A 27192-nucleotide genomic window follows, 5' to 3' on the forward strand; every position below is an offset into this window, starting at 1 on the left:
CGACTTCCTCCCGGAGGGCGGCGCGATTGGCCGGCGGAGTCACTTTGCAGCGCCGCTGGCAGGAAAGTTTTCTGGGAGCGCAGGAGGCGGTCGAGTGTGTGCCGTCGTAGAGCCCGGGCGCAAAGTCCGTTTTCCGTGTCGGGTCTGGATGCGAGTGGGGTCGGGCTGCAGCCGAGATGCGAGACCGGACGAGAGAGCTGGGCGATGTAAGTGCGGTCCCGTCTCTCCGACCCTCGGCCAGCCGGGCTGGTGGCTGTCTGCTTTGCACGCACCCTGGGCGTGTTGTGACACACAGTCTCGCTACTTTCTACGTCGCGATCGACAACGAGAAAGGGCTGGGGGTAACTTTGCCCTCGTCCTTTTTTTTTTTTTGCACTTCAGTCGTTGACGAGGCGCTGATCGTGGAAAATAAGCATGATAATAATAATAATAATAATAATAATAATAATAATAAAAGAAAGATTTGTGAAAGTCCCGTTGAGATTAGATCACAAAGCCGCCACGAAAAGAGCTAAAAGGACAAAGAAGGAAGACAGTTAAAATCGCGCATCTGGGCTTCCTCTCGGTGTCTGGTTCCCTGTTATCTGTGTTGTATCTTCTGCTATGTTCTCAAGCACCGAGGAAACAACACACGGGAGCTGAGAAGCGACGGCCTGTTTAAAAAAGAGTTTCTCCAAACGCCCCCGGGGCTGCCCGGTGTATTAATAGCGCTCCACCTCAACAGGCAGTCCGTGGGGCTCCTGACACACACACACACACCCCTCTTTGAAAATGAGGTGTCTTCTTGTGATGGCAGTGACGTCCAGTCCGAAACGAAACTTCCCACGGAAAGGTCGAAGGAGCTTGACTTGTTCCACCGGCATGGAATAGAGTAGTTTGTCCCGGACGCCCACAAGGGACGGTCTTTATGTCAACTCAAATGGGTACAGCGAAGACTCGCCTGCCACTGCTCTCCACGTTTCCCCACAAAACGTCTCTCGCACTTAGTACGGACAGTGTCTCTCTGTCAGACAGTACCAGTCTGTCAGTGGTTCTCGGTCAATCTGGGCACTGTCTCTGTCCGGCAGTGCGGACAGAGGTTGTGAGTTATTACGCCTAGTGTCTATTTGAATTAAATATTCAAGCATACCGGTACATTTAATGTTAAAGGTGCTGTTTGTTATGGGTGAATTTCTTCTGGATGTGTTAGTAGTCCCAACTTGAGCTACCCTGGAGTCTGTCATAAAGCCTAAGAGTATTAACGTGGAAATACTGACGAACGTCGCTCCTCGCTTTCCGTTTCCCTCTGCAGTGCTGTGTTGTACTCTCCTTAGATCAGATTAGTACAGTACCTACACCTGTGTGAGTAAAAGGGTGTAATAACCCCTCTCTCAGTGCAGTGTTAATGTACTGGAGTGTCCAGTCAGTGTGTCTGTATTAACCCCTCTCTCTCAGTGCAGTGTTAATGTACTGGAGTGTCCAGTCAGTGTGTCTGTATTAACCCCTCTCTCTCAGTGCAGTGTTAATGTACTGGAGTGTCCAGTCAGTCAGGGTGTCTGTATTAACCCCTCTCTCTCAGTGCAGTGTTAATGTACTGGAGTGTCCAGTCAGTCAGTGTGTCTGTATGAACCCCTCTCTCTCAGTGCAGTGTTAATGTACTGGAGTGTCCAGTCAGTCAGTGTGTCTGTATTAACCGCTCTCTCTCAGTGCAGTGTTAATGTACTGGAGTGTCCAGTCAGTGTGTCTGTATGAACCCCTCACTCTCAGTGCAGTGTTAATGTACTGGAGTGTCCAGTCAGTGTGTCTGTATTAACCCCTCTCTCTCAGTGCAGTGTTAATGTACTGGAGTGTCCAGTCAGTGTGTCTGTATTAACCCTTCTCTCTCTGTGTGCAGAAGGCGGAGAGTTCTGATGAGGAGGAGGAAGGCAGACCTCTGATGATAAAGCCAGGAACAGGGAAAACATCACAGAAAGCTGCCAAGGATGAGAATGATGAATTTTTCCAGAAGGTAATTTTAACTCTTGAACCTGTTAATGAGAATCTGTCTAGGGTGGACTAGTGTCCCCTCGGTGACGGTCACTCCTGAAGGTCTGAATCCAAGCTGGAGCAGTCTGGGAATCCCAGCCACAGGAACAACACTGATGTTCCCATGTGTGACGAACCCATAAAGTCACAAGAAGAACCTTTAACTAGAATTGAAGTATTGAAGTTCCTGCTGAGCAGTGTTGAAAGTGTGTCATAAAATATCCTCTGCAGAGCGATGTAGGGGGTGGGGCTGGTGTCCTGGGTACATACATCCCTCTCTGGGCTCGTCCTCCCTGTTTTCCCTATAGTTCCCCCCTTAGTTCAAACAGCGCAGCCCTGTCTCTCTTCTCTGCCTGACTTGCTGAGCAGTAGCTGGTAGTAGTCTCTGCCTCGCAAGAACCTTGGGCGCAAAGCACAATAAAGAAGCAAAAAGAAACTAATCATTTCCTCCAGTGGGCGTCCCCTTGGGTATGTGCCTCCTCTCTTTTGTGACCTGCCTTGTGTTGGGTTCCTGTGTTACCGGTGCTTGTAGGAAGACCTACAAGCGATCTGTCTGTTTGAGGCTTGCTGGGAAGATAGAATCGTTCAGCGGGTCGGAAAAGCACCGTATCCTGTAAATAAATCGGAGGACTGCGTGTGCCGTGGGGGCGCCGGTCACTAACCTCTTGGACCCTGTGTCTGTCCGGCAGGTGAGAGAGATCCACGAGGGCCTGGCTGCTCTCACCATGAAGGTCAACAGCCTGGAGGTCAAGCAGAGGACGATACTGGGAGTGGCCCTGCCTGAGGAAAGTGAGTAAGGTTCTCCCCTGGGACACCCCCGTGCGACGCTGCACGCAGAACGGGACTCGGCTCGTTCCTTTCCGGATGGTCGGAGCTCTGGTTCAGAAGGTGCTTGTGAAGCGTCCTTCTTTCAGTGCGCGGTGATGACATGTTTCTGGAGCGGCATGGTGCTCTGTTCTAGGGAATGAGCACTGCAGGATGAAGGTCTGCCCAGCTCTCGCGGAGTTGCTGTGGTATGTGGCGGAGTCGAAAAGCTTAGCAGCTTACAAAACCTGGAACTGGATCGATCTGCTATGCATTTGGAGGCTGCAGTCTTGGTTCAAATATTTGCCACTGGTAAAACCCAGGAGTGGATCCTTCAGCTATGCATTGGTAGTCCATGCCTCATTTACAGATGTAGCAATTAATTTACCCCTTCACCCAACGGCATCTCCTGCGGGAGACTGGAGATGCGCTGCCTTCAGCCAACGCCTCTCCTGCGGGAGACTGGAGATAAGCTGCCTTCAGCCAACGGCATCTCCTGCGGGAGACTGGAGATGCGCTGCCTTCAGCCAACGGAGTCTCCTATGGGATATCGGAGATGCGCTGCCTCCAGCCAACGGCGTCTCCTGCGGGAGACCGGAGATGCGCTGCCTCCAGCCAACGGCGTCTCCTGCGGGAGACCGGAGATGCGCTGCCTCCGGCCAACGGCGTCTCCTGCGGGAGACCGGAGATGCGCTGCCTCCGGCCAACGGCGTCTCCTGCGGGAGACCGGAGATGCGCTGCCTCCGGCCAACGGCGTCTCCTGCGGGAGACCGGAGATGCGCTGCCTCCGGCCAACGGCGTCTCCTGCGGGAGACCGGAGATGCGCTGCCTCCGGCCAACGGCGTCTCCTGCGGGAGACCGGAGATGCGCTGCCTCCGGCCAACGGCGTCTCCTGCGGGAGACCGGAGATGCGCTGCCTCCGGCCAACGGCGTCTCCTGCGGGAGACCGGAGATGCGCTGCCTCCGGCCAACGGCGTCTCCTGCGGGAGACCGGAGATGCGCTGCCTCCGGCCAACGGCGTCTCCTGCGGGAGACCGGAGATGCGCTGCCTCCGGCCAACGGCGTCTCCTGCGGGAGACCGGAGATGCGCTGCCTCCGGCCAACGGCGTCTCCTGCGGGAGACCGGAGATGCGCTGCCTCCGGCCAACGGCGTCTCCTGCGGGAGACCGGACATGCGCTGCCTCCGGCCAACGGCGTCTCCTGCGGGAGACCGGACATGCGCTGCCTCCGGCCAACGGCGTCTCCTGCGGGAGACCGGACATGCGCTGCCTCCGGCCAACGGCGTCTCCTGCGGGAGACCGGAGATGCGCTGCCTCCGGCCAACGGCGTCTCCTGCGGGAGACCGGAGATGCGCTGCCTCCGGCCAACGGCGTCTCCTGCGGGAGACCGGAGATGCGCTGCCTCCGGCCAACGGCGTCTCCTGCGGGAGACCGGAGATGCGCTGCCTCCGGCCAACGGCGTCTCCTGCGGGAGACCGGAGATGCGCTGCCTCCGGCCAACGGCGTCTCCTGCGGGAGACCGGAGATGCGCTGCCTCCGGCCAACGGCGTCTCCTGCGGGAGACCGGAGATGCGCTGCCTCCGGCCAACGGCGTCTCCTGCGGGAGACCGGAGATGCGCTGCCTCCGGCCAACGGCGTCTCCTGCGGGAGACCGGAGATGCGCTGCCTCCGGCCAACGGCGTCTCCTGCGGGAGACCGGAGATGCGCTGCCTCCGGCCAACGGCGTCTCCTGCGGGAGACCGGAGATGCGCTGCCTCCGGCCAACGGCGTCTCCTGCGGGAGACCGGACATGCGCTGCCTCCGGCCAACGGCGTCTCCTGCGGGAGACCGGACATGCGCTGCCTCCGGCCAACGGCGTCTCCTGCGGGAGACCGGACATGCGCTGCCTCCGGCCAACGGCGTCTCCTGCGGGAGACCGGACATGCGCTGCCTCCGGCCAACGGCGTCTCCTGCGGGAGACCGGACATGCGCTGCCTCCGGCCAACGGCGTCTCCTGCGGGAGACCGGAGATGCGCTGCCTCCGGCCAACGGCGTCTCCTGCGGGAGACCGGAGATGCGCTGCCTCCGGCCAACGGCGTCTCCTGCGGGAGACCGGAGATGCGCTGCCTTCACCCAACGGCGTCTCCTGCGGGAGACCGGAGAAGCGCTGCCTTCACCCAACGGCGTCTCCTATGGGAGACCGGAGAAGCGCTGCCTTCGGCCAACGGCGTCTCCTGCGGGAGACCGGAGATGCGCTGCCTTCACCCAACGGCGTCTCCTATGGGAGCCCGGACATGCGCTGCCTTCGGCCAACGGCGTCTCCTGCGGGAGACTGGAGATGCGCTGCCTTCAGCCAACGGCGTCTCCTGCGGGAGACCGGAGATGCGCTGCCTTCAGCCAACGGCGTCTCCTGCGGGAGACCGGAGATGCGCTGCCTTCACCCAACGGCGTCTCCTGCGGGAGACCGGAGATGCGCTGCCTTCAGCCAACGGCGTCTCCTGCGGGAGACCGGAGATGCGCTGCCTTCAGCCAACGGTTTAGCTTGTGCTGAAGGACCCTGCCCTCTTGGGTCCCCGCCGATGTAGAAAAGCACCAGACGCACTCCACCGGATCCCAGCCCTGAGTCACTGGGCACATTTCCCAGGAAGCCTGGGAGGTGACGACAAGCCCTGTCTTGCAGTGCGATCCAGGGTGCTGTATTTGGGATAAGTACAATACTGTGCACCTCTGTTCGCTGTAGGAGCTGTGTACAACGGAGGTGCTGTTTCAGAGCAGTACTGTAAGGTTTTCACTTCTCTGCCCGGAGAAATTTCCCCAAGTCTGGGCTTGAGCCGAGAGATTGCAGGTATAAGTCTCCGTTTTAGATATTAAGATGTCTTGGAGTGGAGTTGGTCTGTATCAGGGTTTGGTTCTGCCCTGCCCCCCCACCACCAGAACAGTGCAGCACAAGGGGCATTTCCTCCTGAATTATTTCTCATTACGCACTTTTTTCCCTAAATAAAACATGTTTTTTTACACAGAATTGCTCATTGTCAGTTCTTCCCCCCCCCGACTTCACCTCATCTCATCTGATTTTTCAAATCATTCAACCTGACCTCAAAGAAAAGTGCCTAATGTGACACCTCAGAACTTTGCATTGCAAAGTAATAGTCCTGTCTTATGTAGTGGTTTCAAAGACGGTGTCGTCGGGTGATGGGATAACGGGCTGTTAAAACGAAGCTTGTTGAACTGACCATTTTTCCCCCACTCTGTGGACTATGAGCCGCCTGCACCAGTGTCTACATCAGACCCTGCATGCTGCCTAAGGACAGGGTTCCAGATCCTGATATGGGTTTGAGTCTCGTCCTTTTTGTGCCCCGTGTTGTGTCGCATGGATATGGCCGTAGCGGAAGTGAAGGTTTCAGGAGAGGAGGGGAGAGGAGGGGGGGGGGGTCCCGCCCGTCCTGTCCTCACCCCTGACCCCTGTTGATCTGCGTTGTCTCCCCTCAGGTATGAAGCGCGACCTGCAGGCGCTGAGGGACGAGATCAAGATGAGTGCCAGCCACATTCAGAAGAAGCTGAAGAGTAAGTCTGCCGCCGCGCAGCCGCCCTCCCTCCCTCCCTCCCTCGGGGCGGCAGGGCTGGGTGCCACGCGTGCGCGCCCCGTGTCGGGCGAGTAGCCCCTGCCCTCGCGTGCCGGGGTCGACGCTGGCAGAGGCCCGTGTCTTTTCTTGGTGGCGGACAAACCCGTCGCCCTCTCAGCCGGATTCCCCGAGCCGGTTTGGAAAGGTGTTCTCTTTCGGCTGGCTCACGTCGGGCTCGGAAGGGTTTAAAAGAAAACAAAAAGAAATCCCGGCGCGGGGAGAAGGAACTCGTTTCTGGTCCCCTCGGCGGCGGTGTGGTTATTCCGGTTTTGCGGCTGGGTGGAGCTTCGGCTCTACAGAAGCCGACTGGGAAGAGATCTCTTTTTCCCTGGATTTAGAAGGGTTGGTTTTGACTGGGGCTGGCATGGCGGTGCGTGGCTAACATGGTGCCGGGGCCCCGGGTTCGATTCTGCACCTGGGGTGCTATCTGTGTGGAGTTCGCATGCTCTCCCCATGTTCAAGCGGGTTTTCTCCGGTTGCCCTGGTTTCCGCGTGCTGATATGTTCATGTGTGTGTCCTGTGATGGGCTGGTGTCCAGGGTGTGTGGGTGTGTGTCTGTGTGTGTCCTGTGATGGACTGGTGTCCAGGGTGTGTGGGTGTGTGTCTGTGTGTGTCCTGTGATGGACTGGTGTCCTGTCCAGGGTGTGTGAGAGTGTGTGTCTGTGTGTGTCCTGTGATGGACTGGTGTCCTGTCCAGGGTGTGTGAGAGTGTGTGTCTGTGTGTGTCCTGTGGTGGACTGGTGTCCTGTCCAGGGTGTGTGAGAGTGTGTGTCTGTGTGTGTCCTGTGATGGGCTGGCGTCCTGTCCAGGGTGTGTGAGAGTGTGTGTCTGTGTGTGTCCTGTGATGGGCTGGTGTCCTGTCCAGGGTGTGTGAGAGTGTGTGTCTGTGTGTGTCCTGTGGTGGACTGGTGTCCTGTCCAGGGTGTGTGAGAGTGTGTGTCTGTGTGTGTCCTGTGATGGACTGGTGTCCTGTCCAGGGTGTGTGAGAGTGTGTGTCTGTGTGTGTCCTGTGATGGACTGGTGTCCTGTCCAGGGTGTGTGAGAGTGTGTGTCTGTGTGTGTCCTGTGGTGGACTGGTGTCCTGTCCAGGGTGTGTGAGAGTGTGTGTCTGTGTGTGTCCTGTGATGGGCTGGCGTCCTGTCCAGGGTGTGTGAGAGTGTGTGTCTGTGTGTGTCCTGTGATGGGCTGGTGTCCTGTCCAGGGTGTGTGAGAGTGTGTGTCTGTGTGTGTCCTGTGATGGACTGGTGTCCTGTCCAGGGTGTGTGAGAGTGTGTGTCTGTGTGTGTCCTGTGATGGGCTGGTGTCCTGTCCAGGGTGTGTGAGAGTGTGTGTCCTGTCCAGGGTGTGTGAGAGTGTGTGTCTGTGTGTGTCCTGTGATGGACTGGTGTCCAGGGTGTGTGGGTGTGTGTCTGTGTGTGTCCTGTGATGGACTGGTGTCCAGGGTGTGTGGGTGTGTGTCTGTGTGTGTCCTGTGATGGACTGGTGTCCTGTCCAGGGTGTGTGAGAGTGTGTGTCTGTGTGTGTCCTGTGATGGACTGGTGTCCAGGGTGTGTGGGTGTGTGTCTGTGTGTGTCCTGTGATGGACTGGTGTCCAGGGTGTGTGAGAGTGTGTGTCTGTGTGTGTCCTGTGGTGGACTGGTGTCCTGTCCAGGGTGTGTGAGAGTGTGTGTCTGTGTGTGTCCTGTGATGGACTGGAGTCCTGTCCAGGGTGTGTGAGAGTGTGTGTCTGTGTGTGTCCTGTGATGGGCTGGTGTCCTGTCCAGGGTGTGTGAGAGTGTGTGTCTGTGTGTGTCCTGTGATGGATTGGTGTCCTGTCCAGGGTGTGTGAGAGTGTGTGTCTGTGTGTGTCCTGTGATGGGCTGGTGTCCTGTCCAGGGTGTGTGAGGGTGTGTGTCTGTGTGTGTCCTGTGATGGACTGGTGTCCTGTCCAGGGCGTGTGAGAGTGTGTGTCTGTGTGTGTCCTGTGATGGACTGGTGTCCTGTCCAGGGTGTGTGAGAGTGTGTGTCTGTGTGTGTCCTGTGGTGGATTGGTGTCCTGTCCAGGGTGTGTGAGAGTGTGTGTCTGTGTGTGTCCTGTGATGGACTGGTGTCCTGTCCAGGGTGTGTGAGAGTGTGTGTCTGTGTGTCCTGTGATGGACTGGTGTCCTGTCCAGGGTGTGTGAGTGTGTATGTCTGTGTGTGTCTTGTGATGGACTGGTGTCCAGGGTGTGTGGGTGTGTGTCTGTGTGTGTCCTGTGATGGACTGGTGTCCAGGGTGTGTGGGTGTGTGTCTGTGTGTGTCCTGTGATGGACTGGTGTCCAGGGTGTGTGAGAGTGTGTGTCTGTGTGTGTTCTGTGATGGACTGCTGTCCTGTCTAGGGTGTGTGAGAGTGTGTGTCTTGTGATGGACTGGTGTCCTGTCCAGGGTGTGTGGGTGTGTGTCTGTGTGTGTCCTGTGATGGACTGGTGTCCAGGGTGTGTGAGAGTGTGTGTCTGTGTGTGTTCTGTGATGGACTGGTGTCCTGTCCAGGGTGTGTGAGTGTGTGTGTCTTGTGATGGACTGGTGTCCTGTCCAGGGTGTGTGAGAGTGTGTGTCCTGTCCAGGGTGTGTGAGAGTGTGTGTCTGTGTGTGTCCTGTGGTGGACTGGTGTCCTGTCCAGGGTGTGTGAGAGTGTGTGTCTGTGTGTGTCCTGTGATGGACTGGTGTCCTGTCCAGGGTGTGTGAGAGTGTGTGTCCTGTCCAGGGTGTGTGAGAGTGTGTGTCTGTGTGTGTCCTGTGGTGGACTGGTGTCCTGTCCAGGGTGTGTGAGAGTGTGTGTCTGTGTGTGTCCTGTGATGGACTGGCGTCCTGTCCAGGGTGTGTGAGAGTGTGTGTGTCCTGTCCAGGGTGTGTGAGAGTGTGTGTCTGTGTGTGTCCTGTGATGGACTGGTGTCCTGTCCAGGGTGTGTGAGAGTGTGTGTCCTGTCCAGGGTGTGTGAGAGTGTGTGTCTGTGTGTGTCCTGTGGTGGACTGGTGTCCTGTCCAGGGTGTGTGAGAGTGTGTGTCTGTGTGTGTCCTGTGATGGACTGGTGTCCTGTCCAGGGTGTGTGAGAGTGTGTGTCCTGTCCAGGGTGTGTGAGAGTGTGTGTCTGTGTGTGTCCTGTGATGGACTGGTGTCCTGTCCAGGGTGTGTGAGAGTGTGTGTCTGTGTGTGTCCTGTGATGGACTGGTGTCCTGTCCAGGGTGTGTGAGAGTGTGTGTCCTGTCCAGGGTGTGTGAGAGTGTGTGTCTGTGTGTGTCCTGTGGTGGACTGGTGTCCTGTCCAGGGTGTGTGAGAGTGTGTGTCTGTGTGTGTCCTGTGATGGACTGGCGTCCTGTCCAGGGTGTGTGAGAGTGTGTGTGTCCTGTCCAGGGTGTGTGAGAGTGTGTGTCTGTGTGTGTCCTGTGATGGACTGGTGTCCTGTCCAGGGTGTGTGAGAGTGTGTGTCTGTGTGTGTCCTGTGATGGACTGGTGTCCTGTCCAGGGTGTGTGTCTGTGTGTGTCCTGTGATGGACTGGCGTCCTGTCCAAGGTGTGTGAGAGTGTGCGTGTCCTGTGATGGACTGGCGTCCTGTCCAGGGTGTGTGAGAGTGTGTGTGTCCTGTGATGGACTTGTGTTCTGTCCAGGGTGTGTGAGAGTGTGTGTCTGTGTGTGTCCTGTGATGGACTGGTGTCCTGTCCAGGGTGTGTGAGAGTGTGTGTCTGTGTGTGTCCTGTGATGGACTGGTGTCCTGTCCAGGGTGTGTGAGAGTGTGTGTCTGTGTGTGTTCTGTGATGGACTGGTGTCCTGTCCAGGGTGTGTGAGTGTGTGTGTCTTGTGATGGACTGGTGTCCTGTCCAGGGTGTGTGAGAGTGTGTGTCTGTGTGTGTCCTGTGGTGGATTGGTGTCCTGTCCAGGGTGTGTGAGAGTGTGTGTCTGTGTGTGTCCTGTGATGGACTGGTGTCCTGTCCAGGGTGTGTGAGAGTGTGTGTCTGTGTGTGTCCTGTGATGGACTGGTGTCCTGTCTAGGGTGTGTGAGAGTGTGTGTCTGTGTGTGTCCTGTGATGGACTGGTGTCCAGGGTGTGTGGGTGTGTGTCTGTGTGTGTCCTGTGATGGACTGGTGTCCAGGGTGTGTGAGAGTGTGTGTCTGTGTGTGTCTTGTGGTGGACTGGTGTCCTGTCCAGGGTGTGTGAGAGTGTGTGTCTGTGTGTGTCCTGTGATGGACTGGTGTCCTGTCCAGGGTGTGTGAGAGTGTGTGTCTGTGTGTGTCCTGTGGTGGACTGGTGTCCTGTCCAGGGTGTGTGAGAGTGTGTGTCTGTGTGTGTCCTGTGATGGACTGGCGTCCTGTCCAGGGCGTGTGAGAGTGTGTGTCTGTGTGTGTTCTGTGATGGACTGGTGTTCTGTCCAGGGTGTGTGAGAGTGTGTGTCTGGGTGTGTCCTGTGATGGACTGGTGTCGTGTCCAGGGTGTGTGAGAGTGTGTGTCTGTGTGTGTCCTGTGATGGACTGATGTCCTGTCCAGGGTGTGTGAGAGTGTGTGTCTGTGTGTGTCCTGTGATGGACTGGCGTCCTGTCCAGGGTGTGTGAGAGTGTGTGTGTCCTGTCCAGGGTGTGTGAGAGTGTGTGTCTGTGTGTGTCCTGTGATGGACTGGTGTCCTGTCCAGGGTGTGTGAGAGTGTGTGTCTGTGTGTGTCCTGTGATGGACTGGTGTCCTGTCCAGGGTGTGTGAGAGTGTGTGTCTGTGTGTGTTCTGTGATGGACTGGTGTCCTGTCCAGGGTGTGTGAGTGTGTGTGTCTTGTGATGGACTGGTGTCCTGTCCAGGGTGTGTGAGAGTGTGTGTCTGTGTGTGTCCTGTGGTGGATTGGTGTCCTGTCCAGGGTGTGTGAGAGTGTGTGTCTGTGTGTGTCCTGTGATGGACTGGTGTCCTGTCCAGGGTGTGTGAGAGTGTGTGTCTGTGTGTGTCCTGTGATGGACTGGTGTCCTGTCTAGGGTGTGTGAGAGTGTGTGTCTGTGTGTGTCCTGTGATGGACTGGTGTCCAGGGTGTGTGGGTGTGTGTCTGTGTGTGTCCTGTGATGGACTGGTGTCCAGGGTGTGTGAGAGTGTGTGTCTGTGTGTGTCCTGTGGTGGACTGGTGTCCTGTCCAGGGTGTGTGAGAGTGTGTGTCTGTGTGTGTCCTGTGATGGACTGGTGTCCTGTCCAGGGTGTGTGAGAGTGTGTGTCTGTGTGTGTCCTGTGGTGGACTGGTGTCCTGTCCAGGGTGTGTGAGAGTGTGTGTCTGTGTGTGTCCTGTGATGGACTGGCGTCCTGTCCAGGGCGTGTGAGAGTGTGTGTCTGTGTGTGTTCTGTGATGGACTGGTGTTCTGTCCAGGGTGTGTGAGAGTGTGTGTCTGGGTGTGTCCTGTGATGGACTGGTGTCGTGTCCAGGGTGTGTGAGAGTGTGTGTCTGTGTGTGTCCTGTGATGGACTGATGTCCTGTCCAGGGTGTGTGAGAGTGTGTGTCTGTGTGTGTCCTGTGATGGACTGGTGTCCTGTCCAGGGTGTGTGAGAGTGTGTGTGTCCTGTCCAGGGTGTGTGAGAGTGTGTGTCTGTGTGTGTCCTGTGATGGACTGGTGTCCTGTCCAGGGTGTGTGAGAGTGTGTGTCTGTGTGTGTCCTGTGATGGACTGGTGTCCTGTCCAGGGTGTGTGTCTGTGTGTGTCCTGTGATGGACTGGCGTCCTGTCCAAGGTGTGTGAGAGTGTGCGTGTCCTGTGATGGACTGGCGTCCTGTCCAGGGTGTGTGAGAGTGTGTGTGTCCTGTGATGGACTTGTGTTCTGTCCAGGGTGTGTGAGAGTGTGTGTCTGTGTGTGTCCTGTGATGGACTGGTGTCCTGTCCAGGGTGTGTGAGAGTGTGTGTCTGTGTGTGTCCTGTGATGGACTGGTGTCCTGTCCAGGGTGTGTGAGAGTGTGTGTCTGTGTGTGTTCTGTGATGGACTGGTGTCCTGTCCAGGGTGTGTGAGTGTGTGTGTCTTGTGATGGACTGGTGTCCTGTCCAGGGTGTGTGAGAGTGTGTGTCTGTGTGTGTCCTGTGGTGGATTGGTGTCCTGTCCAGGGTGTGTGAGAGTGTGTGTCTGTGTGTGTCCTGTGATGGACTGGTGTCCTGTCCAGGGTGTGTGAGAGTGTGTGTCTGTGTGTGTCCTGTGATGGACTGGTGTCCTGTCTAGGGTGTGTGAGAGTGTGTGTCTGTGTGTGTCCTGTGATGGACTGGTGTCCAGGGTGTGTGGGTGTGTGTCTGTGTGTGTCCTGTGATGGACTGGTGTCCAGGGTGTGTGAGAGTGTGTGTCTGTGTGTGTCCTGTGGTGGACTGGTGTCCTGTCCAGGGTGTGTGAGAGTGTGTGTCTGTGTGTGTCCTGTGATGGACTGGTGTCCTGTCCAGGGTGTGTGAGAGTGTGTGTCTGTGTGTGTCCTGTGGTGGACTGGTGTCCTGTCCAGGGTGTGTGAGAGTGTGTGTCTGTGTGTGTCCTGTGATGGACTGGCGTCCTGTCCAGGGCGTGTGAGAGTGTGTGTCTGTGTGTGTTCTGTGATGGACTGGTGTTCTGTCCAGGGTGTGTGAGAGTGTGTGTCTGGGTGTGTCCTGTGATGGACTGGTGTCGTGTCCAGGGTGTGTGAGAGTGTGTGTCTGTGTGTGTCCTGTGATGGACTGATGTCCTGTCCAGGGTGTGTGAGAGTGTGTGTCTGTGTGTGTCCTGTGATGGACTGGTGTCCTGTCCAGGGTGTGTGAGAGTGTGTGTCTGTGTGTGTCCTGTGGTGGATTGGTGTCCTGTCCAGGGTGTGTGAGAGTGTGTGTCTGTGTGTGTCCTGTGATGGACTGGTGTCCTGTCCAGGGTGTGTGAGAGTGTGTGTCTGTGTGTCCTGTGATGGACTGGTGTCCTGTCCAGGGTGTGTGAGTGTGTATGTCTGTGTGTGTCTTGTGATGGACTGGTGTCCAGGGTGTGTGGGTGTGTGTCTGTGTGTGTCCTGTGATGGACTGGTGTCCTGTCCAGGGTGTGTGAGAGTGTGTGTCTGTGTGTGTCCTGTGATGGACTGGTGTCCAGGGTGTGTGGGTGTGTGTCTGTGTGTGTCCTGTGATGGACTGGTGTCCAGGGTGTGTGAGAGTGTGTGTCTGTGTGTGTCCTGTGATGGACTGCTGTCCTGTCTAGGGTGTGTGAGAGTGTGTGTCTTGTGATGGACTGGTGTCCTGTCCAGGGTGTGTGGGTGTGTGTCTGTGTGTGTCCTGTGATGGACTGGTGTCCAGGGTGTGTGAGAGTGTGTGTCTGTGTGTGTTCTGTGATGGACTGGTGTCCTGTCCAGGGTGTGTGAGTGTGTGTGTCTTGTGATGGACTGGTGTCCTGTCCAGGGTGTGTGAGAGTGTGTGTCTGTGTGTGTCCTGTGGTGGATTGGTGTCCTGTCCAGGGTGTGTGAGAGTGTGTGTCTGTGTGTGTCCTGTGATGGACTGGTGTCCTGTCCAGGGTGTGTGAGAGTGTGTGTCTGTGTGTCCTGTGATGGACTGGTGTCCTGTCCAGGGTGTGTGAGTGTGTATGTCTGTGTGTGTCTTGTGATGGACTGGTGTCCAGGGTGTGTGGGTGTGTGTCTGTGTGTGTCCTGTGATGGACTGGTGTCCAGGGTGTGTGAGAGTGTGTGTCTGTGTGTGTCCTGTGATGGACTGCTGTCCTGTCTAGGGTGTGTGAGAGTGTGTGTCTTGTGATGGACTGGTGTCCTGTCCAGGGTGTGTGGGTGTGTGTCTGTGTGTGTCCTGTGATGGACTGGTGTCCAGGGTGTGTGAGAGTGTGTGTCTGTGTGTGTTCTGTGATGGACTGGTGTCCTGTCCAGGGTGTGTGAGAGTGTGTGTCTGTGTGTGTCCTGTGATGGACTGGTGTCCTGTCCAGGGTGTGTGAGAGTGTGTGTCCTGTCCAGGGTGTGTGAGAGTGTGTGTCTGTGTGTGTCCTGTGATGGACTGCTGTCCTGTCTAGGGTGTGTGAGAGTGTGTGTCTGTGTGTGTCCTGTGATGGACTGGTGTCCAGGGTGTGTGGGTGTGTGTCTGTGTGTGTCCTGTGATGGACTGGTGTCCAGGGTGTGAGAGTGTGTGTCTGTGTGTGTCCTGCGTGGACTGGTGTCCTGTCCAGGTGTACTTTGCGCTTGTTGCTTGCGGGGATAGACTCCAGCTCCCCCATGACCCCGTACTGGATAAAGTGGATGGATGATTTTGATTGGTTGGAATCTGATGCAGGGTAAAGGCCCTCTTACCCTGGCAGAGGATGGTTTACCTAGGACATCCCAGTTCTTTGAGAAAAAACTAACCAGATGTTGTTTTTTTTAGTTTAAAACCTGTAAGGCTGAGAAAGAGAGCAGGACAAATGTTAAGGGAAACACCCTGAACTACAGTTTTTAATCAAGGGAGTGTGACGCATAGTCTGTCTGACACATAGTGGTCAGATGTGCTACTGCACTGTGCTTCCCTGCAAACAGATCTCCGGGGATTTCCAGAGGAAAATTCTCACTGGGCTGTGGCTATGTCACGGCACAAACTAACTAGTGTTTCGACAAAAGCATGCCACAAGAGCAGATCACACTGTGATCTCTGTAGAAGGAGGAACTTTGGTGACATAAAAACCTCATTAAGTCAGTTTGTTTGGATCTGTTAAAGCACAGCTTGAAGAGTATTGTTATATATAAAGCCTATTTTAGAATACATTCTGAGGCTGAGGGGAGTGTTCCACACTGATGGGCTGAAGGAACTGAGTCTCTTTAGTCTGAAGGGAGTGTCCTACACTGACAGACTATAGGAACTGAGCCTCTTTAGTCTGAAGGGAGTGTCCCACAGTGACAGGCTGAAGGAACTGAGTCTCTTTAGTCTTGAAGAGAGAAGATTGCAAGGCGAATAAAATAAAAGTTCAAAATCCTCAAAGACATTGACGGACAGACAGCCTGTGATACACAAGCTAGAGGTTATGGGAGTGTGGAGAAAGCTGTAACAGGACTTGCTGGAACCAGACTTCTCTCAGGGAACAGCTCGATGAGATCCTGTGATCAGTTAACCAAGAGCTTCCAAGCAGGCCAGACAGGCCGAATGGCTGCTCTCGTCTATGACCCGGCTTGTGCTCTTATGTTCATGTAACTGTGGTGACGTCTCCGCTGGTCAGTCAGGTCCTGCTTGCTGTGTGTGTCATGGTGTGTAAGGGTTACTCTGTGTTGCTGACAGCAGTTCATGGTTCACAGCTCCACAGATCTGCTTTGTTTAGACATCTGCTTAAACCTGTTCCTGCGCAGGCTGTGTCACTTGAGCTGGGGAACATGTGTTAACTCAGGCTGGTGTTAGTGGCTGTGATGCCGCATGACAGCAGAGTCATTTTTAAACACTCCGCACTGATGCTGGCTTCTACCGCCTGGCAAATTGATCAGGCAGCAGAAAGAACTTGAGCCTTTTCCTTCTGCAGTTGGGTGGCCACCTTGTGCTCAGAGTTTTGTAGAATCAGTCACAGCCCTGTTACTTGTGAAAGAATGGATTGGTTTATTAAGGAAGTAAAGACAGGCATCGTAATGGTGCCGTGATTAGCATTGCTGCTTCACAGCGCTGGAGCCCTGGGTTCAATTCTTGGGGTGCTGTCTGTGTGGAGTTCGCATGTTCTTCTCGTGTTCATGTGGGTTTCCTCTGGGTGCTCTGGCTCCTTCCCAAAGACATGCTGGTAGGATAATTGGCTTTTGGGAAATTGGTCCTAGTGTGTGTATTGCAGTGGTTTGTATCTACCAAAGAAGAGAAGGGATACCTGTGACCCAGTTTCAGATCTCCACTGTGTGTCTGTGTGTGTCCTGTGATGGACTGGTGTCCTGTCCAGGGTGTGTGAGAGTGTGTGTCTGTGTGTGTCCTGTGATGGACTGGTGTCCTGTCCAGGGTGTGTGAGAGTGTGTGTCTGTGTGTGTCCTGTGATGGATTGGTGTCCTGTCCAGGGTGTGTGAGAGTGTGTGTCTGTGTGTGTCCTGTGATGGATTGGTGTCCTGTCCAGGGTGTGTGAGAGTGTGTGTCTGTGTGTGTCCTGTGATGGATTGGTGTCCTGTCCAGGGTGCGTGAGAGTGTGTGTCTGTGTGTGTCCTGTGATGTACTGGTGTCCTGTCCAGGGTGTGTGAGAGTGTGTGTCTGTGTGTGTCCTGTGATGGACTGGTGTCCTGTCCAGGGTGTGTGAGAGTGTGTGTCCTGTGATGGGCTGGTGTCCTGTCCAGGGTGTGTGAGAGTGTGTGTCCTGTGATGGGCTGGTGTCCTGTCCAGGGTGTGTGAGAGTGTGTGTCTGTGTGTGTCCTGTGATGGACTGGTGTCCTGTCCAGGGTGTGTGAGAGTGTGTGTCCTGTGATGGGCTGGTGTCCTGTCCAGGGTGTTCCCTGCCTTGCACCCGCTGCTTGCTCCCCCGTGACCCTGTACTGGATAAAGTGGTTTGAAAATGGGTGGATGGGATTAAAATCACCTTTGCCTTACAAAACAGGAGGAGTTACTGAACCAAGCTGGACAAATGTTTTCCTAAGCGTACAATCAACAGTTGTTTTTTTTTTGGCAGAGATGTACAGTGCCTTGCCTTGTGTTTACAGTGTTTTCTGTTTTTCAGGTATTGAGCCCAAAAAGGAAGAGGAGGATGGGAAGTATGTGCCTGTCAACGTTAGGATGCAGAGAACACAGGTGAGCGGCCCTGGCGCAGGACAGGCTGTCGCCCCGGTCCACGCTCTTTCAGAGTTGATTGAATTGGCCTGTTCAGGGGAGCCCCAGGTCTGTCCGGGGGTGCCTGTGTGGCAGCAGTCAGATAGCAGTTTGAGCCACCTCAGGCCGGACCAGCTGGGCGCAGGTCTTGGGCGTTTGTGCAGCGTATCGGTCAGGCCCTGCAGTCCCCCCTGGGAAGGTGGGGGCCAGCCGCTGTGCTGTGGCTGTTCCCCGGGGCGAGTGACCCCCTGTCCTCCACGGCCTGCCTTTGAAGGCCCCAAGGCGGGCCCTGGGTGGACAGAGACTCCGCACTCGGTCTTGCTGGGAAGGCTGGGCCTCTGTAGAAGGAAGCGATCCAGGTGAGGAGGGAATGCGGCGCGGAAGGCCTGCGCTCCAGAGCTCCGTGTCTGGTTTAGAAAGTGGAGGAGACGTGCGCTTGGAGTTGACTTGTGTGCCAGAGCCCGTCACAACCTGAAGTGGAACAAAGTGCTCTGCAAGAATTTTGTCCGGAGCTCCCCCGTCTGTGTTGCTGACTGACGGTCTGTGCCCCCGCAGCACGGGATCCTGTCGCGGGAGTTTGTGGAGCTGATGGGCAGGTGCAACACCGTGCAGTCGCAGTACAGGGACCGCAACGTGGAGAGGATCCAGCGGCAGCTGAAGATCAGTGAGTCTGCGCCTCCCGCTCCCCCTGCAGGGCACTAGAGCGAGACACGGCACGCTCCTGCTCTCCAGGCAGGGCGCTGCGCTCTGTGACGGAGCTGACGGACTGCGGAAATGGCGTCCTTCTTGTGCAGGAAGGACCCTTTGATCTAGAACAGCGGCTGAGCTGTGTCCTTAGCCGACCTGGAATGGGGTTCTCTCAGTGGTGCCGCGTAATTGGGGTGCTGGGCGGGTTTGTCGTTGGCTCTTGTGAACCTTGTGAGAAACTCTCGCAGGCGGAGCAGGGGCTCTGCGGCTCAGGAGCTGTGCCTGTGGCTGGAAGGCCGCTGGTTCGAATCCCGCGGCCGGCAGAGGAATCCTACTCCGTTGGGGCCCCTGAGCGAGGCCCTTCACCCCAGCTGCTCCAGGGGTGCTGTATAAACGGCTGACCCTGCGCTCTGACCCCCAGCTTCTCCCCCTGTCTGTGTGTCTCATGGAGAGCAAGCTGGGGTCTGGGAAAAGACACATTCCTAATGCGAGAGATTGTATAGGGCCAATAAAGTGATCTGCATCAGGACTCTGATTGATGTCTTGTGCAGCTGTTGGTGCAGTGGGGCTCAAAGTAGTAGTAATAATTCCTAACTCTTATATAGCGCTTTTCTGGATACTCCACTCAAAGCTCTTTGCAGGTAATGGGGTCTCCTCTCCTGGATGATGCTCCAGTCTGCTCACACACACCAGCTCTCAGTGGGGAGGAGAGCAGAGTGATGAAGCCAGTTCAGAGACGGGGATTATCAGGAGGCCATGATACAATGACAGACTAAAGCGAACAGTGGATTGGGCCAGGTCTTAACTGAGGCTGGGAACAAACAAAGTTAATCCCAGTGGTTTATGCCATAGAAATTGAAACAAATCCTTAAAGAGGACCTGCAGTCAGATTATTAAGTCTCGGTAACAAAATAAATTCATTGGCGGTACAGAAAAAAATGTACAGATTTCAAGTTAAGCACAAAATTGTGAACTTTGTGAAAATACTGCGAGCCGCCATGGTGTCGCAAACTCGCATTCGAGTTCCCATGATTTGTCACCTGAGGCAGCCCTTCCTGCTCACTAGTCACTGTAATAACTAATGTAATTTACAAGCGAATTAGTACAGTTTGTGCAGGAGACATTTCACTGCAGAAATGCTCCAACTGCATGCAGAGTTAGCAAGCAAGTAGTATTTGTAGGCAAAACAGTCCCAAAGTGGAAAGCAATATTTCTTTCGGATTAAAAGAGTTCTGCTCACAAGCCTGCTTCATTACAATGTCACAGGGCCGCACACATCACCGGAAATCTCGTTACTGTGCTCTGAAGCACAGAATATGACGCTGCACATACAGTACCTGGAAGTTTCATCTGTTTTGTGATGTACATAGGAGGTTTTACATGTGACTGTGGCCAGAAATGCACTCGGCGACGCCGATTCTTTCTAACCCTGGGGTATAAAAGTAGCGCTGCAGTTCCCCTGCTCTGAAAGTACAGCACAGTACAGGAAACCGAGGGGGGGGTCTTCTACAGAGCTCGGGGGTGAAGGGTCTTGTCCTAAACCTTTCTTCTGTTGTTTGTGCTCTCCCTGTGCCTCTCCACGTGCTCCAGGCGATCAGTAAGTTTTCCTTTTCTCCATGTCTTTCGTGCTTTTTGACCCAGCATTCCTGGGTATTCCTTCTCCTGCACATGCTGAACAGCAGAGGGGTCCTTCAGAAAGCCTCGCTCCAGCAGATGAGCTGGGCAGCAGACCTGTTACAGTAGGACGTTTTTGTGAAAATAGAGTAGAATAGTCTTTTTACAATAGAGGGATGTAGTGATGTAGTGTAGACATGTACTGTATGCAACGACGGAACAAAATAAAATGCCAAGGTGCAAGTAAAGACCTGTGTACTGTTAGACGCACCGCAAGAAAGTATGTTTGTTTATTTTATGTGCATTATATTTTGTGCCAGGCATTGGCCTTTAGCAGTTGATGTGTCGGTGAGGCCCGGCTGTGTGTATCTCTCAGTACCTCATGGTGCTGGTGTTCTGAATGTGTCAGTGAGGCCCGGCTGTGTGTATCTCTCAGTACCTCATGGTGCTGGTGTTCTGAATGTGTCGGTGAGGCCCGGCTGGACACGGCTGTGTGTATCTCTCAGTACCTCATGGTGCTGGTGTTCTGAATGTGTGTGTGTCTCTCAGTACCTCATGATGCTGGTGTTCTGAATGTGTCAGTGAGGCCCGGCTGTGTGTATCTCTCAGTACCTCATGGTGCTGGTGTTCTGAATGTGTCGGTGAGGCCCGGCTGGACACGGCTGTGTGTATCTCTCAGTACCTCATGGTGCTGGTGTTCTGAATGTGTGTGTGTCTCTCAGTACCTCATGGTGCTGGTGTTCTGAATGTGTGTGTGTCTCTCAGTACCTCATGATGCTGGTGTTCTGAATGTGTGTGTGTCTCTCAGTACCTCATGGTGCTGGTGTTCTGAATGTGTCGGTGAGGCCTGGCTGTGTGTATCTCTCAGTACCTCATGATGCTGGTGTTCTGAATGTGTCAGTGAGGCCCGGCTGTGTGTATCTCTCAGTACCTCATGGTGCTGGTGTTCTGAATGTGTCGGTGAGGCCCAGCTGGACACGGCTGTGTGTATCTCTCAGTACCTCATGGTGCTGGTGTTCTGAATGTGTGTGTGTCTCTCAGTACCTCATGATGCTGGTGTTCTGAATGTGTGTGTGTCTCTCAGTACCTCATGGTGCTGGTGTTCTGAATGTGTCGGTGAGGCCTGGCTGTGTGTGTCTCTCAGTACCTCATGGTGCTGGTGTTCTGAATGTGTGTGTGTCTCTCAGTACCTCATGGTGCTGGTGTTCTGAATGTGTCAGTGAGGCCTGGCTGTGTGTATCTCTCAGTACCTCATGGTGCTGGTGTTCTGAATGTGTGTGTGTCTCTCAGTACCTCATGGTGCTGGTGTTCTGAATGTGTCAGTGAGGCCCGGCTGGACACGGCTGTGTGTATCTCTCAGTACCTCATGGTGCTGGTGTTCTGAATGTGTGTGTGTCTCTCAGTACCTCATGATGCTGGTGTTCTGAATGTGTCAGTGAGGCCCGGCTGTGTGTATCTCTCAGTACCTCATGGTGCTGGTGTTCTGAATGTGTCGGTGAGGCCCGGCTGGACACGGCTGTGTGTATCTCTCAGTACCTCATGGTGCTGGTGTTCTGAATGTGTGTGTGTCTCTCAGTACCTCATGGTGCTGGTGTTCTGAATGTGTGTGTGTCTCTCAGTACCTCATGATGCTGGTGTTCTGAATGTGTGTGTGTCTCTCAGTACCTCATGGTGCTGGTGTTCTGAATGTGTCGGTGAGGCCTGGCTGTGTGTATCTCTCAGTACCTCATGATGCTGGTGTTCTGAATGTGTCAGTGAGGCCCGGCTGTGTGTATCTCTCAGTACCTCATGGTGCTGGTGTTCTGAATGTGTCGGTGAGGCCCAGCTGGACACGGCTGTGTGTATCTCTCAGTACCTCATGGTGCTGGTGTTCTGAATGTGTGTTTGTCTCTCAGTACCTCATGATGCTGGTGTTCTGAATGTGTGTGTGTCTCTCAGTACCTCATGGTGCTGGTGTTCTGAATGTGTCGGTGAGGCCTGGCTGTGTGTGTCTCTCAGTACCTCATGGTGCTGGTGTTCTGAATGTGTGTGTGTCTCTCAGTACCTCATGGTGCTGGTGTTCTGAATGTGTCAGTGAGGCCTGGCTGTGTGTATCTCTCAGTACCTCATGGTGCTGGTGTTCTGAATGTGTGTGTGTCTCTCAGTACCTCATGGTGCTGGTGTTCTGAATGTGTCAGTGAGGCCCGGCTGGACACGGCTGTGTGTATCTCTCAGTACCTCATGGTGCTGGTGTTCTGAATGTGTGTGTGTCTCTCAGTACCTCATGATGCTGGTGTTCTGAATGTGTCAGTGAGGCCCGGCTGTGTGTATCTCTCAGTACCTCATGGTGCTGGTGTTCTGAATGTGTCGGTGAGGCCCGGCTGGACACGGCTGTGTGTATCTCTCAGTACCTCATGGTGCTGGTGTTCTGAATGTGTGTGTGTCTCTCAGTACCTCATGATGCTGGTGTTCTGATTCTCAGCTGGGACTAACGTGACGGACGAAGAGCTGGACCAGATGCTGGAGAGTGGACAGACGGATGTCTTCACACAAAATGTTAGTGCTGTTGGAGAAATTTTTCCACCTCCCCATTAAAAGATAGTCAGGAGTCCATCTCAAAAGTTTTTTTAAAAATCATGCACATGGAAGTGAAACACACAGAGATGCTTTGTGTATTTTTCTCAATTTGATTTAATTAGAACAGTCCTTAAATATTTTTCTATTATCTATCACACTTCCCTGTGCTGATTCTAATACAATTGGTTAATTAGTTTTGTAACCCAAATTTAATTAGTTCCCATATAATACAGTATAGAATTACTTAAGAATGTGTTAATGTACTGTAGTGTCCAGTCAGTCAGTGTGTCTGTATGAACCCCTCTCTCTCAGTGCAGTGTTAATGTACTGGAGTGTCCAGTCAGTGTGTCTGTATGAACCCCTCTCTCTCAGTGCAGTGTTAATGTACTGGAGTGTCCAGTCATTGTGTCTGTATGAACCCCTCTCTCTCAGTGCAGTGTTAATGTACTGGAGTGTCCAGTCAGTCAGTGTGTCTGTATGAACCCCTCTCTCTCAGTGCAGTGTTAATGTACTGGAGTGTCCAGTCAGTGTGTCTGTATGAACCCCTCTCTCTCAGTGCAGTGTTCATGTACTGGAGTGTACAGTCAGTGTGTCTGTATTAACCCCTCTCTCTCAGTGCAGTGTTAATGTACTGGAGTGTCCAGTCAGTCAGTGTGTCTGTATTAACCCCTCTCTCTCAGTGCAGTGTTAATGTACTGGAGTGTCCAGTCAGTGTGTCTGTATGAACCCCTCTCTCTCAGTGCAGTGTTAATGTACTGGAGTGTCCAGTCAGTCAGTGTGTCTGTATGAACCCTTCTCTCTCAGTGCAGTGTTAATGTACTGGAGTGTCCAGTCAGTGTCATGAGAATATAGGATTATCCTATGTTTCCGGATAATCATTGGGCACCCTTCCCCACCTCTCTCTCAGATCCTAAGGGACACACAGGCCACCAAGCAGGCCCTGAACGAGATCGAGACGAGGCACGAGGAGATCCTGAAGCTGGAGAGGAGTATACGAGACCTACACGAGATGTTCCAGTACCTGGCCATGGAGGTGGAGGCCCAGGTGAGCCAGCCCACCTTTCTCACACCAATCCCAGTGGTTAATTCTGTGAAAAACATAGACAAGAAGGTTTCCAAAAGCCCTCCAGTGTTCCACCCTGTGTGTTAAGTAGAGCCTCCTGTCCTGACTGGAGGATCTCATCCAGCTGTTTCTTGAGAGAGGTCAGGGTATCGGCTTCAACAACATGGCTGGGCAGCTTGTTCCACACTCCAGCCACCCTTTGTGTAAAGACGTGCTCCTGCTCCCAGTCCCCATTAGCGCCTTCCTGGGTGTTGCAGCCTGTGCGTCGCCACTGCCCTCAGTGTCTCTTGTTCGCCCCGGAGTCGGCATGCGCCAGCTGGGCCCTTGTCCTCTGTCTCGGCAGGGCGAGATGGTGAACCGCATCGAGAGCAACATCCTGCAGTCGTCCAACTACGTGGAGAAAGCCGCGGCTGACACGGAGAAGGCCAAGGAATACCAAGTGAAATCCCAGAAGGTGAGTGGGAGGAGGCTTCAGGGCTGGGGTGGCGAGCGAGCCCTTAAACAACCATCGCGGCCGGTTTTGTAAAGCCTGTCTCTGCAGCTGGGGGTCATGGGGCATCCTTTCTGTTAGTAGAGGGGGGTGTGAAGAGCAAGACTATGCCCTTTTTCGCTCAAGACATGATCTCCGGATTGGAGGTGGGGGGGTGGCTGGGTCAGGGGTCAGGGGTCAGGGGTCAACCTGGCGAGCGGCAGCAGGCAAAACCGGAATGCAGTCCCGGAACCGCGGGCTGAACCCGGAGGGCACGAGCGAGCGAGAGCGGCGAAGGGAAATCCGGCACCAGAAAGCAGGGAGTAGGAGCAAGTCCGGGAGCCGGGGAATCTCGGAGCAGGTCCGAGAGCCGCGGGGTCAAGCAGCCGCGACCGTGACGAGCTCGGGGTGGTCGTGACGGAGCGGCTGGCGGGTCGTGCAAGTGGGGCGGGTCATCTGCCCCAGCGGGTGGTAACAGAAGAGTCCGAGCGGGCAGGAGGGAGGGTGCCACCAACTCTTGATAGGGCACAGGTGCCATGTTGAATGATGCATTATGGGATTGGTCGTCTTCCTGGTTCGATTGTCCATACATACTACATACATGTAGTGACGCATGCATGAGCAAACGCACACTGGCACATGTATCCGTGCTGACACGCTAGCGCTTAAACTAAAACAGGATACTTGTTTTAGATGTTCAGGATCGTTTTGGGGCAACTCGGGACCGCAGTGGTTAGCCCTGTCCTGCGAGGGGCAGTTGAGATGAAATACTTCTCCTCGTTGTGCTGCCCGTCTCCGCCTTGTGCAAAGACGCGTGTTGGTGTCAGGCTGGACTGACGGGCCGCCCGTGTTCTTGCAGAAGAAGCTGTGCATCGCGGTGTGCGTGATCGTCCTCATCCTTGTCATCATCGCCATCTTGGCCGGCACGTTCGCCAGCTGACGGAGGCCCTGCCTGCCTCACGCCTCCTCCTCCTCCTGGTGTCTTCTCCCGGTGAGTGTCTCCTCTTCCCTCTCTCTGGCCATTTGTCTACCTCTCCAATTCAGGTTCAGCGAGCTTTATTGGCACTAAAGACTTCGGTCGCCCATTCCTAACCTCCAAGCTGGCTTTCATGTAATAGATCTTGCAGTGGAGTTGTGCAGGTAATTTAGGATATCAGCAGTAATGGTCGTCTTCAGCAGTTCAGTGGATGTGGGTCAGTTGATCATATTTATCCCTCTGTGTTGTTTGGGGAGGAATTGTTGTTGTTTGAGAAGGATTCAGTTTCCACACGCTGTTTTGGACTCCCTGCAGGCAGTTTGAGCCATTTGATTTTTATTGCCTGGCGTGGGAAAGAATAGGGTACTGTGGGTTGGAGGAAACTGTCGTCTTTTCACACCGAGGCACAGAGAGGCAGGCAGCTTTGATAGGATGTCCCCTACTGGGCGGGCTGGGTATTGCAGCTGTCTGAGCCATTGCCCACGTGCTTGGTGTTTGTGGCTGCTCAGTGCTGAAACACCAGGAAAAACAGGTGCTGCTCTTGACACAGCTGGGCTGTTACTCTAGTGTAGCACAAACAGGCGTTTAAAAAAAATGTGCAGCAACATCCAACCTTCCATCTATTTTCTAACGACATCATCCAATTCAGGATCGCAGGGAGCCGGAGCCAATCCCAGCACCCAGCAGACATAAGGCAGGATACACCCCGGGCAGGACACCAGTCCATTGTAGTGCAGACCGACACAGACACACACACACACACTCACCGGGGCCAGTTTTCCCAGAAGCCAATTCACCACCCAGCGTGTCTCTGGACTGCGGGAGGAAACCCTTGTGAACGGGGGGGGGGGAACGTGTAAACTCCCCACACACAGCACCTCAGATGCTGTGGATTGGACACCGGGGCCGTAGCGCTGCCTCCCCTGTGCCACTCTGGATGATCACCCTTATCTCGGATCTTCCCGGCTCCCGTTTTCCAGTGGGATGAACACAAGGAAGCAAAAGCTGCTGAGAAACCGCAAGGCAGGCCTCTTACACAAGGGCTTTCCTGGGATTAGAGAGCTCCACAGTGCGCCCCTGTGGATCTAGACTAGATCACAGGCTCTCGTTTAGGAACTGATTGTGTCTCTCTCTCTCTCTCTCTCTCTCTCTCTCTCTCTCTCTCTTCCAGTGCGATCCTGCTTTCTGCGCCTTCATCCCTGTGCAGTCCCCACCTGACTCTGAGGAACAAGTCGGCCCAGCACTGAGCAAATTCCGGAACTGCGGAGGCGTCGTCCGCCCAGACTCCGGCGTCGCCTTAGCCGGAGTGTGCTGGCGGGTTGCCAGCTCCCTCTTGTGGCTTGCCTGAGCCGCGACGATAATACCATGGTCTTCACACCCCACGGTTGTTGGCGTGAGTGCGCGTGCGCATGTGCGTGCGCGGATGGGTGTACGCTTGTCTGTCTGTGCAAGAGCAAGCCTCTGTGTCGTGTGTGCGGCCCCTTCCCAGCAGGCCCCGCTCGGCAGACTGTGTTCCGTGTGCGCCTGGGGTCGGCGATCGCGCCGGTGGCCCATGCCGCTCCATTCGCGCGGAAATTTGAAAACATATGACCTACTTAGAATTGGAACAGCAAGAGTGTCGGTTATACGTGTGAAATTATTGCGATTTATTTTACTTTGTGTGCAGCTATTTATAGTGAACACATTTTTGTGAGGCGGTTTTAAAATATTTCCACAATTGTTCTTAGCGGTTTAAATATCAGATGTTACTGTAGTTGTCCCAGGATTAACCCTTAAATCAACTGAGTTCTGGCATGATGGGAGGGGTGTGGTAAGGTGGCGCAGTGGTTGGCGTTGCTGCCTGGCAGCCCTGGGGCCCTGGGTTCAATTCCTGGGGTGCTGTCTGTGTGGAGTTTGCACGCTCTCCCCATGCTCCGGTGGGTTTCGGGTGCTCTGGTTTCTTCCTTGCACCTGTTGCTTGCTGGGATAGACTGGCTCCCTCATGACCCTGTACTGGATGAGGCTGGATGGATACTGTAATTGGACTTTGGGGAATATTAGCATTTCAGTCATTTTAGTCTCATTTAAATACCTCTATGTATCATTTCTGTTCTGCCAGTGATGTTTAAATATCTTGCCTTATTTGCTCTGCAGAAACAGGATATTTGAATCTTGTTCAGTTTCTCAAATTCTCAAAAAGAATACAAATTCTTCAGTATTCCCTCAAGGGGAAGAGGCTCCCGTTTCCAAGCGTGAGGTGTGTGTGTGTCTGCGGTTCCGCTGTTCTGTGTGCGTGTTGTTAGTGTGTCCCGGCCGTGCGTTCGCTCTGAAGCCGAAGGGTTTGAAATGGGCGTTGTGTTGAGCTCCTCGTGGGTCCTGTTAAGTCATTTCGCACCGCCTGTGCTGACCTGACGCAGGACGTGCCTCCTCGCAGGTCCTGAGCCGGCGCTCGAGCTCAGGACGGGGGACGCGCTGACGTCCGAGCACTGCCAGATCAAAATGAGCACTTTGCAACATAGGTGGCCGGGTTCTAAAGGTATTAGCGTCTGTGTCCGGCCCTACCTGGCATGCAGCATCCTTCTGCTGTGTTGGAGGCCTGGAGTGGAGCCGCTGTCGCAGAGCGGGCTCGGCTCTGAGCGTGTGGTTTGTGCCTCGTCCTTGAGGTGAATTCTGTTTGCCAACACTTTCATTGTACACTAAAATATAACCTGCTTATACTGACATTCAAGATGTTTTTATAAAATAAAATGTTATTAATATTG

General features: G+C 54.4%; 1 protein-coding gene across 1 annotated transcript; it reads left to right on the forward strand.

Annotated features, from left to right (window-relative positions):
- On the forward strand, positions 1-27192 carry stx4 (syntaxin 4). Its single transcript, XM_088916956.1, has 11 exons — positions 1-206; positions 1874-1987; positions 2694-2793; positions 6276-6350; positions 16998-17068; positions 17642-17750; positions 21849-21922; positions 22851-22988; positions 23350-23460; positions 24335-24466; positions 25623-27192. The coding sequence occupies exons 1-10, from the start codon at positions 177-179 to the stop codon at positions 24413-24415; spliced, it is 903 nt and encodes a 300-aa protein (XP_088773082.1). The 5' UTR covers positions 1-176; the 3' UTR covers positions 24416-24466; positions 25623-27192.

Source organism: Atractosteus spatula, chromosome 5, assembly GCF_055471065.1.
Source record: "Atractosteus spatula isolate fAtrSpa1 chromosome 5, fAtrSpa1.hap1, whole genome shotgun sequence".
NCBI classification, from domain to species: Eukaryota; Metazoa; Chordata; class Actinopteri; order Semionotiformes; family Lepisosteidae; genus Atractosteus; species Atractosteus spatula.

Bases quoted from the DNA above. Each gene is read 5' to 3' on its own strand.
- stx4 (XM_088916956.1), top strand. From the start codon at position 177: ATGCGAGACCGGACGAGAGAGCTGGGCGAT. The intron at 17,751-21,848 runs GTGAGTCTGCGC...TCTGATTCTCAG, and splicing joins CCAGCGGCAGCTGAAGATCA to CTGGGACTAACGTGACGGAC. The intron at 21,923-22,850 runs GTTAGTGCTGTT...CCTCTCTCTCAG, and splicing joins CGGATGTCTTCACACAAAAT to ATCCTAAGGGACACACAGGC.